Raw genomic sequence first — 13665 nt, 5'->3', positions numbered from 1 at the left:
CGTGAACGAACAGGTCGGCGCCATGATCCTCACAGGGAAGTCGAAGTTTCAGCGGTGGTAGGACTGCCAGTGACGACGGTGGCAACTGGCCGACGTCGTGTGTGTGTTTTGTTGCTGCTGCGATGCGTCTGCTAAATCTCGAGTCGTCTCGTAAAAGAGTGTGAGAAAAAGAGCGGTCAGCTGTTACGACGCGAGGGCGAGACAGCGCGGCCAAACGGTCGTCACAGAGAAGAGGATCGCCGAGAAGTATACGCGGCTCGAACGAGACGAATTATCTCGCGTCAGAAAAAAAGGTTACGAGGGGCGGATCGTCGGTGGTAAGGACCGTCCGCGTGAAAGTGATGAATATCGGTGGAGAAACGATGGCGTAAAGGCTTTGTCAACCCCGAGCCAAGACGTGCCGTGTGACGTGTGCCCGTGGCCCGTGCGTCATTTTTTTCCGCTGCTTTTTTCATCTCCACGCGACGCTTATGATTCGGCTGCTCCGAAGAAGTTGCGCGCGCGACCAACGGAACGCGTTTACAACGTAACGTCAGTGAAAACACGATCCAGTGTGTGCTGTGTGCTATCCAGTTGCTACGCGGTCCGAGTGGCGAATATACTCGCGATATTTCGGCTCGTCTTTGATCGCCCCTCGTTCGTATACGTGCCAACGTTATTTGCCCGATCGTGAGATCTCGTATCCCGTGTGTCCCGTTTCGGTGACTACCCGTGCTCCGAAACCGCTACTTCCTCGCGTCCTCGCGTTGTTGTTTTGTTTGTTGTTGTTCGCGCGTATTCGCGAGGTGGTGCCAATACCTGGACAACGGCTTCTCGCTGGGAGAGAATATGGTTACGATGATCAGTGATACGTGTGGATATGTTCTCTTTCTGCTGTTGCTGTTGCTGGTTCCTTACATCGAGAGTGGTAAGTGCATTTTTATTTTAATATTACATCCGCGATGTTCCGAGATTACTCCAAGTGCCGACGGAATTGCTCGTTGATCGGTAATTACGTGTCGATAGAGCGGCGCTTTTGAAGTGCATGCTGCGATTTTATTTAACCTCTGGCGTGTCGTGTATATACGTTTATCTGCGCGTGTGTGTGCGTGTGCGTCCGTCTCCGGGTCTCGTGAATCATTCTCTCACGGAAAGCGTGTCTCGCGCGTTTCTCACTGATGCTTTTGGAGCGAACTGCTAGGCGGTTTTCAAACGTACTTGTTGTACCCTCATATTTTTCTATCGAGGTTATCGTGCTGCATAGTACCGTGCAAAAGTTTGCGATCTATAGAACCGTAGAACAATAACGAAATTTTTTTTTTTACTTGTTTTGCTAAATTTTGTATCCAACAAAATTGTTATCACACGACCTCTGTATATTACACTCTTTTGTTTGTCGGTTAGGTTAGATTGTCGGTGTTTACGAGTTCAGGACATTCGTTTTTTTGTGTTTATTAAAGTAAAGTTGTTACAACAACTTGCTAAATTTTTGTTATTGTATATTATTAGAAGACAAATAGATTTATCTTATCTTTCATAAATACTTTATTATTTTATCTTTAATAAGAATATACTCATATCTAGAGGCATTTTGATGATAAATTTAAAGAGTCTTAACAAACTGTATATTCATTTTCTATTTTTATTCATACAATTTATTGAATATGTTTATTATTTTGTATATGTTTATTTTTTTTTGAATATGTTTATTATATGTATATTATTTATTGAAAATTAATACAGAAATTAATTTATATTAAACGTATAAATATTTTAACTGAAAATTATGAATATTAATCCCATCTGAAACTTCCGTGCCATTTTTAATTCAGTATAAACATTCAGTGTTTAAACATTTTATTAGAGTACCGTATATCTCGCACTGAAAATTGATGAGTTTACCGACGAGTTAATTCGTCATGCCTGGTTGACAGATTAAAATACGGCAGTATGTGTACACATTCTTCCTTTTTAAAAGAAAACAAAACGGAAGTTCTTTGTATAGTCACTATCATTGTTCAATTCACAGAATTCGTTTTTTAACCTCGTTTTCTGTAACGTTTAAAATGTTTCGTTTTTGCGAAGGGGCCTACGATAGTCAGTAGGTAAATTCCATGAGTCACGAATTTGCAGAAATCGCAGATAACGTTTCTTGGGAAATTTATGATGCAGATTGCGGCAAATACAGGGTTTCCGGTTAAGGCTATCCAGTGAATCGTTCGCGCCCTTCGATTTATCGCACGTTCCTGAATAGTTAATTCATCGTGAACCTTCATTCACGCGTTTTGCACCTTCCTCGAACATATGTGTTGGATTACGTTAAGTCAAACGTTACACATTTCTGGATTTACACAAATCTGAACTGTCATATGATAAATTGTAGAATTCCTAAATTTTCAAAAACCTACATTCTTAAATTTTCAAGAAACTAAATTTTTAAATTCTCTAGAAACTAAATTTTTAAATTTTCAAAAAACTAAATTTTTTAATTTACAAAAATCTTTATTTCTAAATTAGCAAATCGGTTTCCTAAAATTTTGAAGAAGTCTACTTTTTAAATTTTGGACTAAATTCCTAAATTTCCAAAAACCTCAATTTTTAAATTTTCAAGAAACTAAATTTTTTAATTTACAAAAATCTTTATACCTAAATTAACAAATCGGTTTCCTAAAATTTTGAAGAATTCTAATTTTTTAATTTTGGACTAAACTTTTAAATTTACAAAAACCTACATTTTTAAATTTTCAAAAAACTAATTTTTTTAATTTACCAAAATCTTCGTTTCTAAATTAGCAAATCGGTTTCTTAAAATTTTGAAGAAGTCTGGTTTTTAAATTTTGGGGTTTAGTGAAATCCCAGTTAGCTAAATAAATTTTCTATTTTCGTTATGAGTGAATGCATCAGTCGTTAATATTTATGAGCAGGGGTGTACATCGATGAATAATTTCTGTCTCCGATCGAACGCAAGAGATAGAGAGATCGAGAAAGAGAGAGAGAGAGATTCCGTTCTCCGTAGTGTAAATGTAAAATTACCCTTCGCCGGAAGTCCCAATCAAGCAGCAGTGGATGATGTAGGTGATAGTTGCATACTCGCGAGTATGCCAGTGCGTTAGTTATTTGAAACTGGGAGAGAATGATAAGATATTTCTGGTATCTTCAATTAAATAATTTGGAATTTCGAAAATTTTGGTGTTTGAGACTTTGGTAATGTGTAAAGTGAAAATTTTGGAATTTGAAAGTGTAGAATTTGAGATGTTGAAATTGGAAAATTAAAAATTCGAAATTGGGAATTTTGAAATTCGGAAATGTTGAAATTAGAAATTTTGAAAATTTGAAATGTGGGATTTAAAAAATTTGGAATCTGAAAATTTGAAATTTAAATATGTAGGAATTGGAAATTTCGAAGTCCGAAATTGTCAAATTTTGAAATCGGAAATTATGAAAAATTGAAAATTGGAATTTTGAAAATTTGGAATTTAAAAATGTAGAAGTTGGAAATTTTGAAATTTAAAAATGTAGCAATAAAAAATTAGATATCCTAAAATTTAAAAAATTTAAAAGTCTGAAAATTAATTAAAATTTGCGTTCGTTTCATTTATCAAGGATGGCTGCAAATACAAATAGTGCACTGAACTGTAAATATAATGCAGTAACATGGTAACTATAAATGGGGATATCGTGGAATAACTACGTACTTTAATATTACGATGTACGAATATTAATTCAAGCTATTGTAACTACATATGTTGCGATTAAATGGGTCCTGCTGCAGGTTAATAACTCTACTTATGTTTACGTTTATTGTGTTGTGTAATGGAGGACACAGTGAAGCAGTATATTCATGGCCGATAAATTTTATTACTTCAGAATTTGTTGAAAATGTTTATCGTTCTATTGAATATATTATTCTGTAAACACATTCTAGTAATACCTAATGTTTCATTAAGTGAAATATTTAGTAATCAATATTATGTTTCATTAGTGTTCGATGACTGTAATTTCATTAATATTAATTTAGTAATTATATATTGTACATTAATTATAATATATAATTATTATTACGTTATAATAATTATTATTATTGTAATTAATAATATTTATTATTATTTATTGCTAATTATAATAATTATTATTAATATGATATAATTTTCATTAATATACAAAGTTGATTAAATGTTATCAAATGTAAAATATGTGAATAAAATATTTAAAATTTATTTTCTCAAAAATAAAAGTTGATATGAAAAAATGTTATTTTGTATTTTAATATATTTGTTAGAGAATTTTATATACATGGAATGGTTGCATTTTTGCTACCTTGTAGGATAGGGATTTATGGAATTCAAATAAAGCAGTAAACTTTGAAAGTAGGTTTACAGGTGATCTATGAAAAAAATAAAAATAAAATTTAGGTCAGGTTTAAAATATTATCTGCACTTTCTCTACCGTTTATTTATGCAGAGCATGAATTTTATAAACAGGGTGCTAAATAAAGCTTCTTGACAACGTTTAAAATAGTTGCTTGGTTGCAAAAGTGTACTGCTATCGCATTAATAAACATGAATTTGAAGGAACAGAATATAGATTTAATTCATTTACAATTTTGGAAAAAATTTCAAGCTTTGAAATTTCCAGTTTCTTAAATTAAAAAATGCAAATTTTTGTAACTTAGAAATGTAGAAAATTAGAAATATGAAAGTATCATTCCAAATTTTATAAATTAAAAATTGTGCAATATTCAGATAAAAAAACTGACAACTCTTTGAAAAACATGAAAAATGTATACTAAAAGAGATTTAATGCAAATGCAACTTAACGAACGCACTTGTTTTATATATGCCCTTTGACTACTTTATTTATGCTCGCATGTTAAATACTCTCATGTATAAACATGGCGTCCGCGTCGAGCTTCCTGGAATCGTTATTTTCAAACTTCGCTCGTAATTGCAAAATTCTTCGGTCTTCTTTTCGTAAGCGCAAATTGCTTCAAACGTTGTCGAAACTTCCACAGTAAATCTCCGTACACGGTAGAAATTCGGTGAACACGCCGCAAAAGGTATCCCTAAAATAAAGAATCGTAAGGTCAATGCTTCCACCAAGATGCGATAGACACGGCCGTGAACACTATTCTATTCTCCAAACGTGACGAAACGAAAAGTTGTTATCCAGTTGTTTCATCACTTTTACCTCGTTGGACTTGTTTCTTTCTGGCGCTGCTTCATCATCTGGGACAGACTACATATGGAGAAACGAAAGTCTTCATTAGCATATTGGTAAGGTTAAGGTGGAAATAATTCACAAGTACGATGTTCGCAACGATCGTAATAATATTGTTATCAATACTGCAATATACTACGAAATATTACTCACCAAAATTAATAACAATAACAATGACAGACGTTTATGTAGTTAGGTTTGATAAACACGTGTGACGTATACGTTGCGCGCGAAAAGGTTAGCAACGCGGTAAACAAAACGAGTTGCTACGCGAATCCAATATGGCGGCGCGGGTTCGTAAAAACATTGGAGGCTACGGTCTGAAACTAAACGAATTATGTAGACTGACAGACGGTAATTTCTCCCTTGGTAATTCTCGAATTCTTTATTCGTGGTTCAGACAGTTTTTAGTGTGAGTGGAAAGACATGGTATAAATTCCCAAATATCTACATCTTCACCAAAATAAAATAAATGAAAGAACGAGTGACTGAAAAAATAAAGAATTGAACAAACAAAAAGAATCATGAATTTAACACCCTGTACAGCTAGCGTTAGAAACATACTAATCCGATTAAACCGCTGTTAAAATGGAATGAAATTCAATCAGATTGAAGTGCATCAGTTAACACTTCTAATGAATTTCATCATGCAATCTTTAATCCGATCGCGGAATATCGCGTAAAAACAAACAAGTCGTGGACTTGTCGATCATGATAGCGTTTCAGATGCGACTCATTTCTTGGATCTGTGATTCATTCGAGAGATTGATCTGTTCAGAGAAAAGTGATATTATTCTTTCAGATAAGATTAAAATAGCTGTTGGCTTGTTTTTTGGGGAAATTAATATTCTGAAGCCACCCTTTGTACAGAACAAATTGACATCTTTTAAGTTGCGCTAAGAGACTGAGGAACATCTGTTTGGTTCCTGTACCATGTGTTCATATGTGTGTTTTTGAAGGGTGCAGTTGGCTGGGGAAAAGAGCAATCGATTGTGAACCATCTGTTTGAGATGCTCAGAGAATTGTGAGATTCTGTTTGAAACTGAATAATTAGAGATTTAGGTGCAATTTGTGGAAGGCAAAATTTAGACTTTTAAATTTACAAATTTTCATATTATTTCATTGATATGTATATTAGTCAATTCTTTTCAAGTCTCAAGATACTACAATTTTTAATTTTATAAATTTCTAAGTTCTTAGATTTTTGAATTTTTTAATTCTCAAGTGTCAAATAATTAATTTTGTGATTCATCAATTTTCAAATTTAAAAATTTACAAATTTACAAATTTTCAAATTAAAATATTACTGAATTGCTGTCAATTTTACAAAGTATTTTTCAAATTTCAATTTTAATAGACACTTTTCTAGATTAAATTTTACTGAATTTTAATCAATTTTAATAAATTTTACTAATTATTTTCATCAAATATTTTTACTAATTTTTTCCAAAATAAAATTTTGTCAGATTCTTGTACTAAATATTTTTTAATATTTTTAGCAAATATTTTTACTAAATATTTTTTAATATCTTTAGCAAATATTTTTACTAAATATTTTTCATTATTATTAGCAAGTATTTTTACTAAATATTTTTACATTTTTTATCAAATATTTTTACTAAATATTTTCTAATATTTTTACCAAATATTTTACAATATAAATTTGTCCAAATATTTTTCAAATAAAATTGTATTAAATATTTTTCAAAATTAAATTCTATTAAATAATTTTCCAAATAAAATTCTATTAAATAATTTTCCCAATAAAATTCTATTAAATAATTTTCCAAACAAAATTCTATTAAATAATTTTCCAAATAAAATTCTATTCAATATTTTTCAAAGTCAACTTTCACCAAAAATTGCAATAATGCAAAAACTCATACTAACAACAAATAAATGAATTCTGTTATAATCAAATCCCACAATAATCAAAATAAACTATACAAAAAATATTCATACCCCCGAATTCCCAAAATATACTTAAAACCTTGCACCTAACAAGTGGGTTATTATTTTATCCAGAAAATTCAATAAAAATCCAGTAAGCGTGCTAATACCACATTATTAGAAATTCAATTTCAGTTGCATTATCCGCGCCCATTGCCGGTTTAAAATGATAATTAACACGGTGTTAATTTCTTGTTTAAGTTTCATAGAGTCTACTGTTAAATTATTCCGTGATCATCGCGTATATGCTGTCAGTTTCTCCTCAAGGTTTATTAGTTATAATTAATGTGGCTCGGTAATTAAATTCTCTTAATCTCTCTTTAAATATTTGCGCGGCACGCTGTTACATTGTGTAACAACGATTTGCAGACATGTTTGCCTCGATTTTATTCTTGACATACCGCGTGAAAACAGGTTCTCGGAATGTGGTTCATTGAAAACAGTTTCTTCTCTAGTTTTTGCTATATCGTTCTAGTTTCACTGCGAATGACATAACCTTTCAATAACTTATTGCACGTCTCAAGATTGACAGTTCTATGTATCATTCTCGTCGAAAATATTTTTATAACAAAAATACGCGTTTATTTTATTTTATACTACTTTATTTATTTTTGATGATTCATTCAGTTATTTATTCATGATTCGAGAGGAGATATGAATCTCTCTTAAATTTCGTGCATGAGAAATTAATTGCACTTTAAAAAAGTATTTTACAGTACTCGGAAAAATACTTTTAGAAATCTGGTGGCTTAGGAGTGATTTTAGGAACCCCTAGAAAATTGATACTGACGGTTATTTCTTGGTCAGGAGTAATTTTCCAAAAACGTGCAAAATTTCGTGATTCTAGTTTGAAGCCACAGATTTTGTCATACTTCTTCAGAGATATTCTTCAGACTATATTTAGGAATCCTACAGAGTCCAAATTTCGCTGCAAAGATGTTATAAAACTTCATAACGAATGAGAGTATATAGAAACATTTTTTCAAAATTGTTTCTGTCATTCGGTTAGTTAGTTAATAAAGGTTTGAGCGTAAATAAGGGAGTAGAAAGTTAAACTATTACAGTTAATTATCAAAGTCAAAGTGGTGAGGCTGACCAGCATAAACAAGCGCCGTCAGTGTAGTTCGCTGTATGAAATTTAAACTCGAATCACGTTTAAATTGGAAACGGCGATATTAGCACAAAGGTTGTGTGTTTAACGGCTCGTGTGCCGTGGTGAAATTATAGGGAATTGTTTTAATTAGCAATATTATTGCTGGTAAATGTATATTTATTTTTGTTGTGTTTGCAGTGATGTGATTTGGGAAATTTGGAGATTTGAGGATTTAGAGAATTGAAAATTGGGAGTTTGGGGATTTCAGAATTTTGGGAGATTGAGAATGAGGAATTTGGGGATTTAGGGAATTTTGAATTTGGTGATAGGGGATTTGGGAATTTGGGGGGTTGAGAAGGGTGAAATTAGGGAATTAAAATTTGGGGGTTTTGGAGTTTGAAAATTGGCAGTCTGATGAATTTAGAATTTTGGGAGGTTAAGAATGTGGGGATTTGGGGATTTAGGGAATTTTCAATTTGGTGATAGGTGATTTTAAAATTATGGGGGGTTGAAAAGGGTGAAATTAGGAAATATGGATTTTGAGAGATTTGAAAATTGGGATCTAGGGAATTTGGAATTTTGGGAAATTGAGAATGTGGGGATTTGGGGAATTTTCAATTTGGTGATAGGGAGATTTGGAAATGTAGGGGGTTGAAAGGATAAAATTAGAAAATTTAGAATTTTAGGAATTTGAGAAATTTAGAATTTAGGGGTTTTGGAGTTTGAAAATTGACAGTCTAGGGAATTTATAATTTTGCGAGGTTGACTATGGGAAATTTGGGAATTTTTGTATTTGGTAATAGGGAGATTTGGAAATTTAGGGAGTTCAAAAGTGTGAAATTAGGGAATTATAATTTGAGAAATTTGGTATGTAGGGATTTTAAGATTAGAAATTGAGAATCTAGAGAATTCTGAATTTGAAGATTTGTAAGTTGATTATCTAGGGAATTCTGAATTTGTAGATTTGTAACTTGATAATATAGGGAATTCCAAACTTTGAGAAGTTGCGATGAATCAATGAATTTAGAAAGCTAGTCAAATCATAAATTTTGGAATTTCGATATTTGGCACAATTATCATTCACCACAATTTCTATAAATCAAACTACACATTACTCGCCATGTCTATAAATTGATACCTATATCAGTTTCCCTAAATTGAAGTGTATATCATGATTAATTACATTTCTCATAAACTGAGCCACACGTATATCATGATCGATCACATTCATCCAAACATACATCACGAATATCATTCGTTATAATTCCCCGCAAATCCCCGTATCGGACTACAAACTCGAGAAGATAAAAAATATGTTATTTCTCAATGTTAATAATACACAATAAACAGAGTGTTCGGTTACACGCTCGCAATTAGAGCACCGCTTCAAAGGGGTCGTCTTTGTCCAGAATATTTGGTAAGATGAACTTTAAGAGGAATTCGATAGGAGGGGGATGTATAGAAGGATCCTGGAGAATTCCGAATTCTCGAATCAAGGGGATCTTATCTCTTTAGGTATTCCGTGTTCGGGGGATATAGGTGGTCGCCCCGAAACTTTCTGCTCGGCATTCCTGGCACAACCGCGCTATTCGCTTTGGCTCAAGGAGCAAAAGGGTTTACCCAAGGATATGCAAACGCGTGCGATAGTTCACTTGGTGGTACGTCTTTTCAAGGTTTTGAGCCCTTTTTGCTGGTCATGCTCGTCGAAAATTTTCTGCCCGGCGAGCAACCCACCTAACCCATTTTTCACCGCAAATCCTAACGGGGGTCCACATACGGTTCAACAACGGACCTTTTTCTCGGAAATTTTCACCGGCAAATAATAGACCATGTAACAGATGAAGTGAGTTAAAAGCATGTGTATAAATAAGTATGTTATAATTTAGCTCATTTAACCTTAACATTAGCTTTATTTAATGTGAACCCCAACCTGAACCTAAACTATAATGTAATCATACCACATCTTACCTGAACCTCATCTAACAATAAGCTAATGTAACCAAATTTAATCTTGACCTAACTAACCCAGCTATAAAATAATTTAAGCTTGATCTGACTGTACAGCAGGCTACTTAATGTTAACCCCAACCTGCACCCAATTCTAACCTAATATATACCATATTTTACCTGAACCTCATCTAACAATAAGGTGATCTAACCAAATTTAATCTTGATCTAAGTAACCTAGCTACAAACTGATTTAACCTTGATCTGACTGTACAGCAGGCTACTTAATGTTAACCCTAACCTGCACCGAATTCTAACTCAATGTATACCCTATTTTACCTGAACCCCTAACAATAAGGTAATCCTAATATAATCTTGATCTAATCCTAATGTAACCTTGATCTAACCTTAATTTAACCTGGGTCAAATCTGACTTAATCTCGTATTAGCTACATTCAACCCTATTTGAATATTACATACGTATAATATTCCACATATGTAGAAAACCTAGTTAGTTAATCTTAATATAACCTTGATATAATTCTAATATAACCTTGATCTAACCTTAAATCAAATCTGGTCAAATCTGACCTAATCACATGTCAGCTATAGTCAACCCTATTTGAACATTACATATGTAGAATATTCCACATATGTAGAAAACCTAGTTTCAACCTCATAAACTGTCCAAATAAAATATCCCATATCTCAAATAATAATTCCGAAAACAAACCGGAAGAAGCATTACAGCATATTCCCCGAAGTGTTTAATACCATAACAAATGGTAAAGCAGATGTGATTAACGTGGCACGATGAACTTCGTGCTTCTACATTGAGCTAAACCGAGTCAAGAATCTGGCCAATCTCCAAAAGCTTTCCAATCGCCTTTTCCAACGTGATGATCCTGAACCGCTCAGTCGAACGATCCTCCATCGACACGATAAGGGAAGCTTTGCGAACCGGAAGTGCGACTCCAGGACCAAATCCCAGATTCGCCGTTACTTCTTTCTCTTGAACTTTTTCCCGAGCCAACGGCGAGAGCCAGGAACGCATGTTTTCTTGTTGAGAACAAACATCGCTTCCGGTTGCCTTCCAACGAAATTAAAACATTTGTCACGATACGATCTTCTTATGAAAAAGCCCCGAGGGACTGGCTCGTAAATTCGGATATCACGGACGTTTTAACGCGTTTGAGGTACACGGTTTAACACGTTCAGGATAGACGTCTAACACGATTAGGGCAGACATTTTAACACGTTTAGGGTAGACATTTTAACGCGTTTAGGGCATTTAAACAGGATTAGGGTAGACATTTTGATGTATTTGGTGGAGGTATTTAGGTAGACAATTTGATACGGTTCGAATAGATGTGATTGGATAGGATAGGCATTTTGATGTGTTGGTAGATGTTTTATTATGTGGACGTTTCAGAATATTTAGTTATTTTAATAGGTTTCGGGTAGATATTTTAATAAGAATAGGGTAGATGTTTTGATGCATTTGGAGTTGACATTTTATTACGTTAGTGTGGATATTTTACCTCATGTAGATTAGGTGGTTTAAGACGTTTAGGGTAGACATCTAAACAGTATTAGAGTAGACACTCTTAGACATTTGGAGTCGACATTTTACTACGTCAGAGTGGATATTTTACCTCATGTAGATTAGTTGTTCTAAGACGTTTATGGTAGACATCTTAACAGGATTAGAATAGACATTCTGGTACATTTGGAGTCGACATGTCATTACGTTAGAGTAGACATTTTACCTCATGTAGACTAGTTATTTTAACACGTTTAGAATAAACATTTTAACAGGAGTAGTATAGTTATTTTGATACATCTGTAAATCTTTGAACACCTTTGGGTAGACGTGTTGATACACATAAAATTTGTATACGCTAGATTAAGCATATGAACACATTTAGATTTGGCGCGTTCAAGATAGACATTCTGACACATTTGGAATATTTTGATACACATTTTAGCATAGCAGATATTTTGATGCATTTGGGACAGACATTTGGAGACAAAATCCGACATTTTAACACGGTTAAGGCAGATATTTTGGAATCTTTAGGAGAGCTTGATATATTTGGAATGGCCATTTTAAGATGCTTTGGGCAGACATTTTGATACCTGTAGACGCGTTAATATGAATAAAGTGCATATTTTGATACATTTGGAGCAGACATTTTAATAAGTTTAAGGTAGATATTTTGAGATACTTGGAGTGGGTATTTTGACACTTTTGAGTAGACATTTTTAGATCAGTGATTTTGATGTGTTTTGGGTAGATATTTTAACACATTTGGATTAGTGATTTTAATACGTTTTGGATACATATTTTAACACATTTGGATTAGTGATACTGATGCGCTTTGAGTAAATACTTTAACATACTTGAAGTAGATATTTTACTACATTTGAAGTAGACATCTTAACATGTCAGTAATCACTTTAACATTTCAGAGTACTCATCTTAACACAGCCTTCCAACACATAAAAATGTTACATAAAAATTAACATACTCAAAATAAACATTTTACTACATTCAGTATTTTAATACCTTTTTAAGCTACAAATTTCAATGAATTTAGAGTAGACATTTCAACAAGTTTAGGACATTTAGAGCAGGCATTTTAACACGTTTATGGCAGACATTTTAACGCGTTTCACGTAGACATTTTAATATATTTGGAACATACATTGTAACGCGTTCAGGGTAGACATTTTCACGTGTGCACTGTAGACATTTTAATATATTTACAACAGGCATTTTCCATTTAACTGTACTCGATGGCCAAGTATTAGCTGCACTGTTACATCTGCTAAATTGATTTATGTGTTCAATTTATTTAACCCTTTCAGACTTGGTTTTTTCCCACCAATCAAATAACACGCAGACAATAATAACTGTCTGCAATAATAAATATTTAACATGAAAATAAATGTTCGACATATAAATGTTCACCATACAAATGGTATATTGTTTATTGTACAAATATGATGTTTATCTTACATATGAAATGTTATTACAAATGATATGTTGTTCATCTTACATATGGTATGTTGTTACAAATGATATGTTGTTCATTTCACATATGATATGTTGTTCATCTTACATATGATATGTTGTTACAAATGATATGTTGTTCATTTCACATATGATATGTTTTTCATCTTACATATGATATGTTGATACAAATGATATGTTGTTACAAATGATATGTTGTTCATTTCATATATGATATGTTGTTCATCTTACATATGATATGTTGATACAAATGATATGTTGATACAAATGATATGTTGTTACAAATGATATGTTGTTCATCTTATATGCGATATGTTGTTACAAGTGATATGTTATTCATCTTACATATGATATGTTCTTACAAATGATATGTTGTTCATCTTACATATATGTTATTCATTAGACTGATAGACAAACTTATAATACATTATAAAATTATAAC

At 32.8% G+C, this 13665-nt stretch overlaps 1 protein-coding gene across 3 annotated transcripts in view; it reads left to right on the top strand.

Moving 5' to 3' along the window:
* kuz (zinc-dependent metalloprotease kuz) overlaps nucleotides 1-13665 on the top strand; it is a 200275-nt gene continuing 186610 nt past the window's right edge. For all 3 annotated transcript variants that reach the window (XM_076539284.1, XM_076539283.1, XM_076539282.1), the window contains exon 1: nucleotides 1-907. In XM_076539284.1, the coding sequence (XP_076395399.1) occupies nucleotides 829-907 (79 nt within the window). In that variant the 5' untranslated portion in view covers nucleotides 1-828. The remainder of the gene's footprint in view (nucleotides 908-13665) is intronic.

This window comes from Megachile rotundata, chromosome 13, assembly GCF_050947335.1.
Source record: "Megachile rotundata isolate GNS110a chromosome 13, iyMegRotu1, whole genome shotgun sequence".
Lineage (NCBI taxonomy): Eukaryota > Metazoa > Arthropoda > Insecta > Hymenoptera > Megachilidae > Megachile > Megachile rotundata.
The sequence above is the reverse complement of the archived record's forward strand: the minus strand, read 5'-3'. Positions and strand labels throughout refer to the sequence as shown.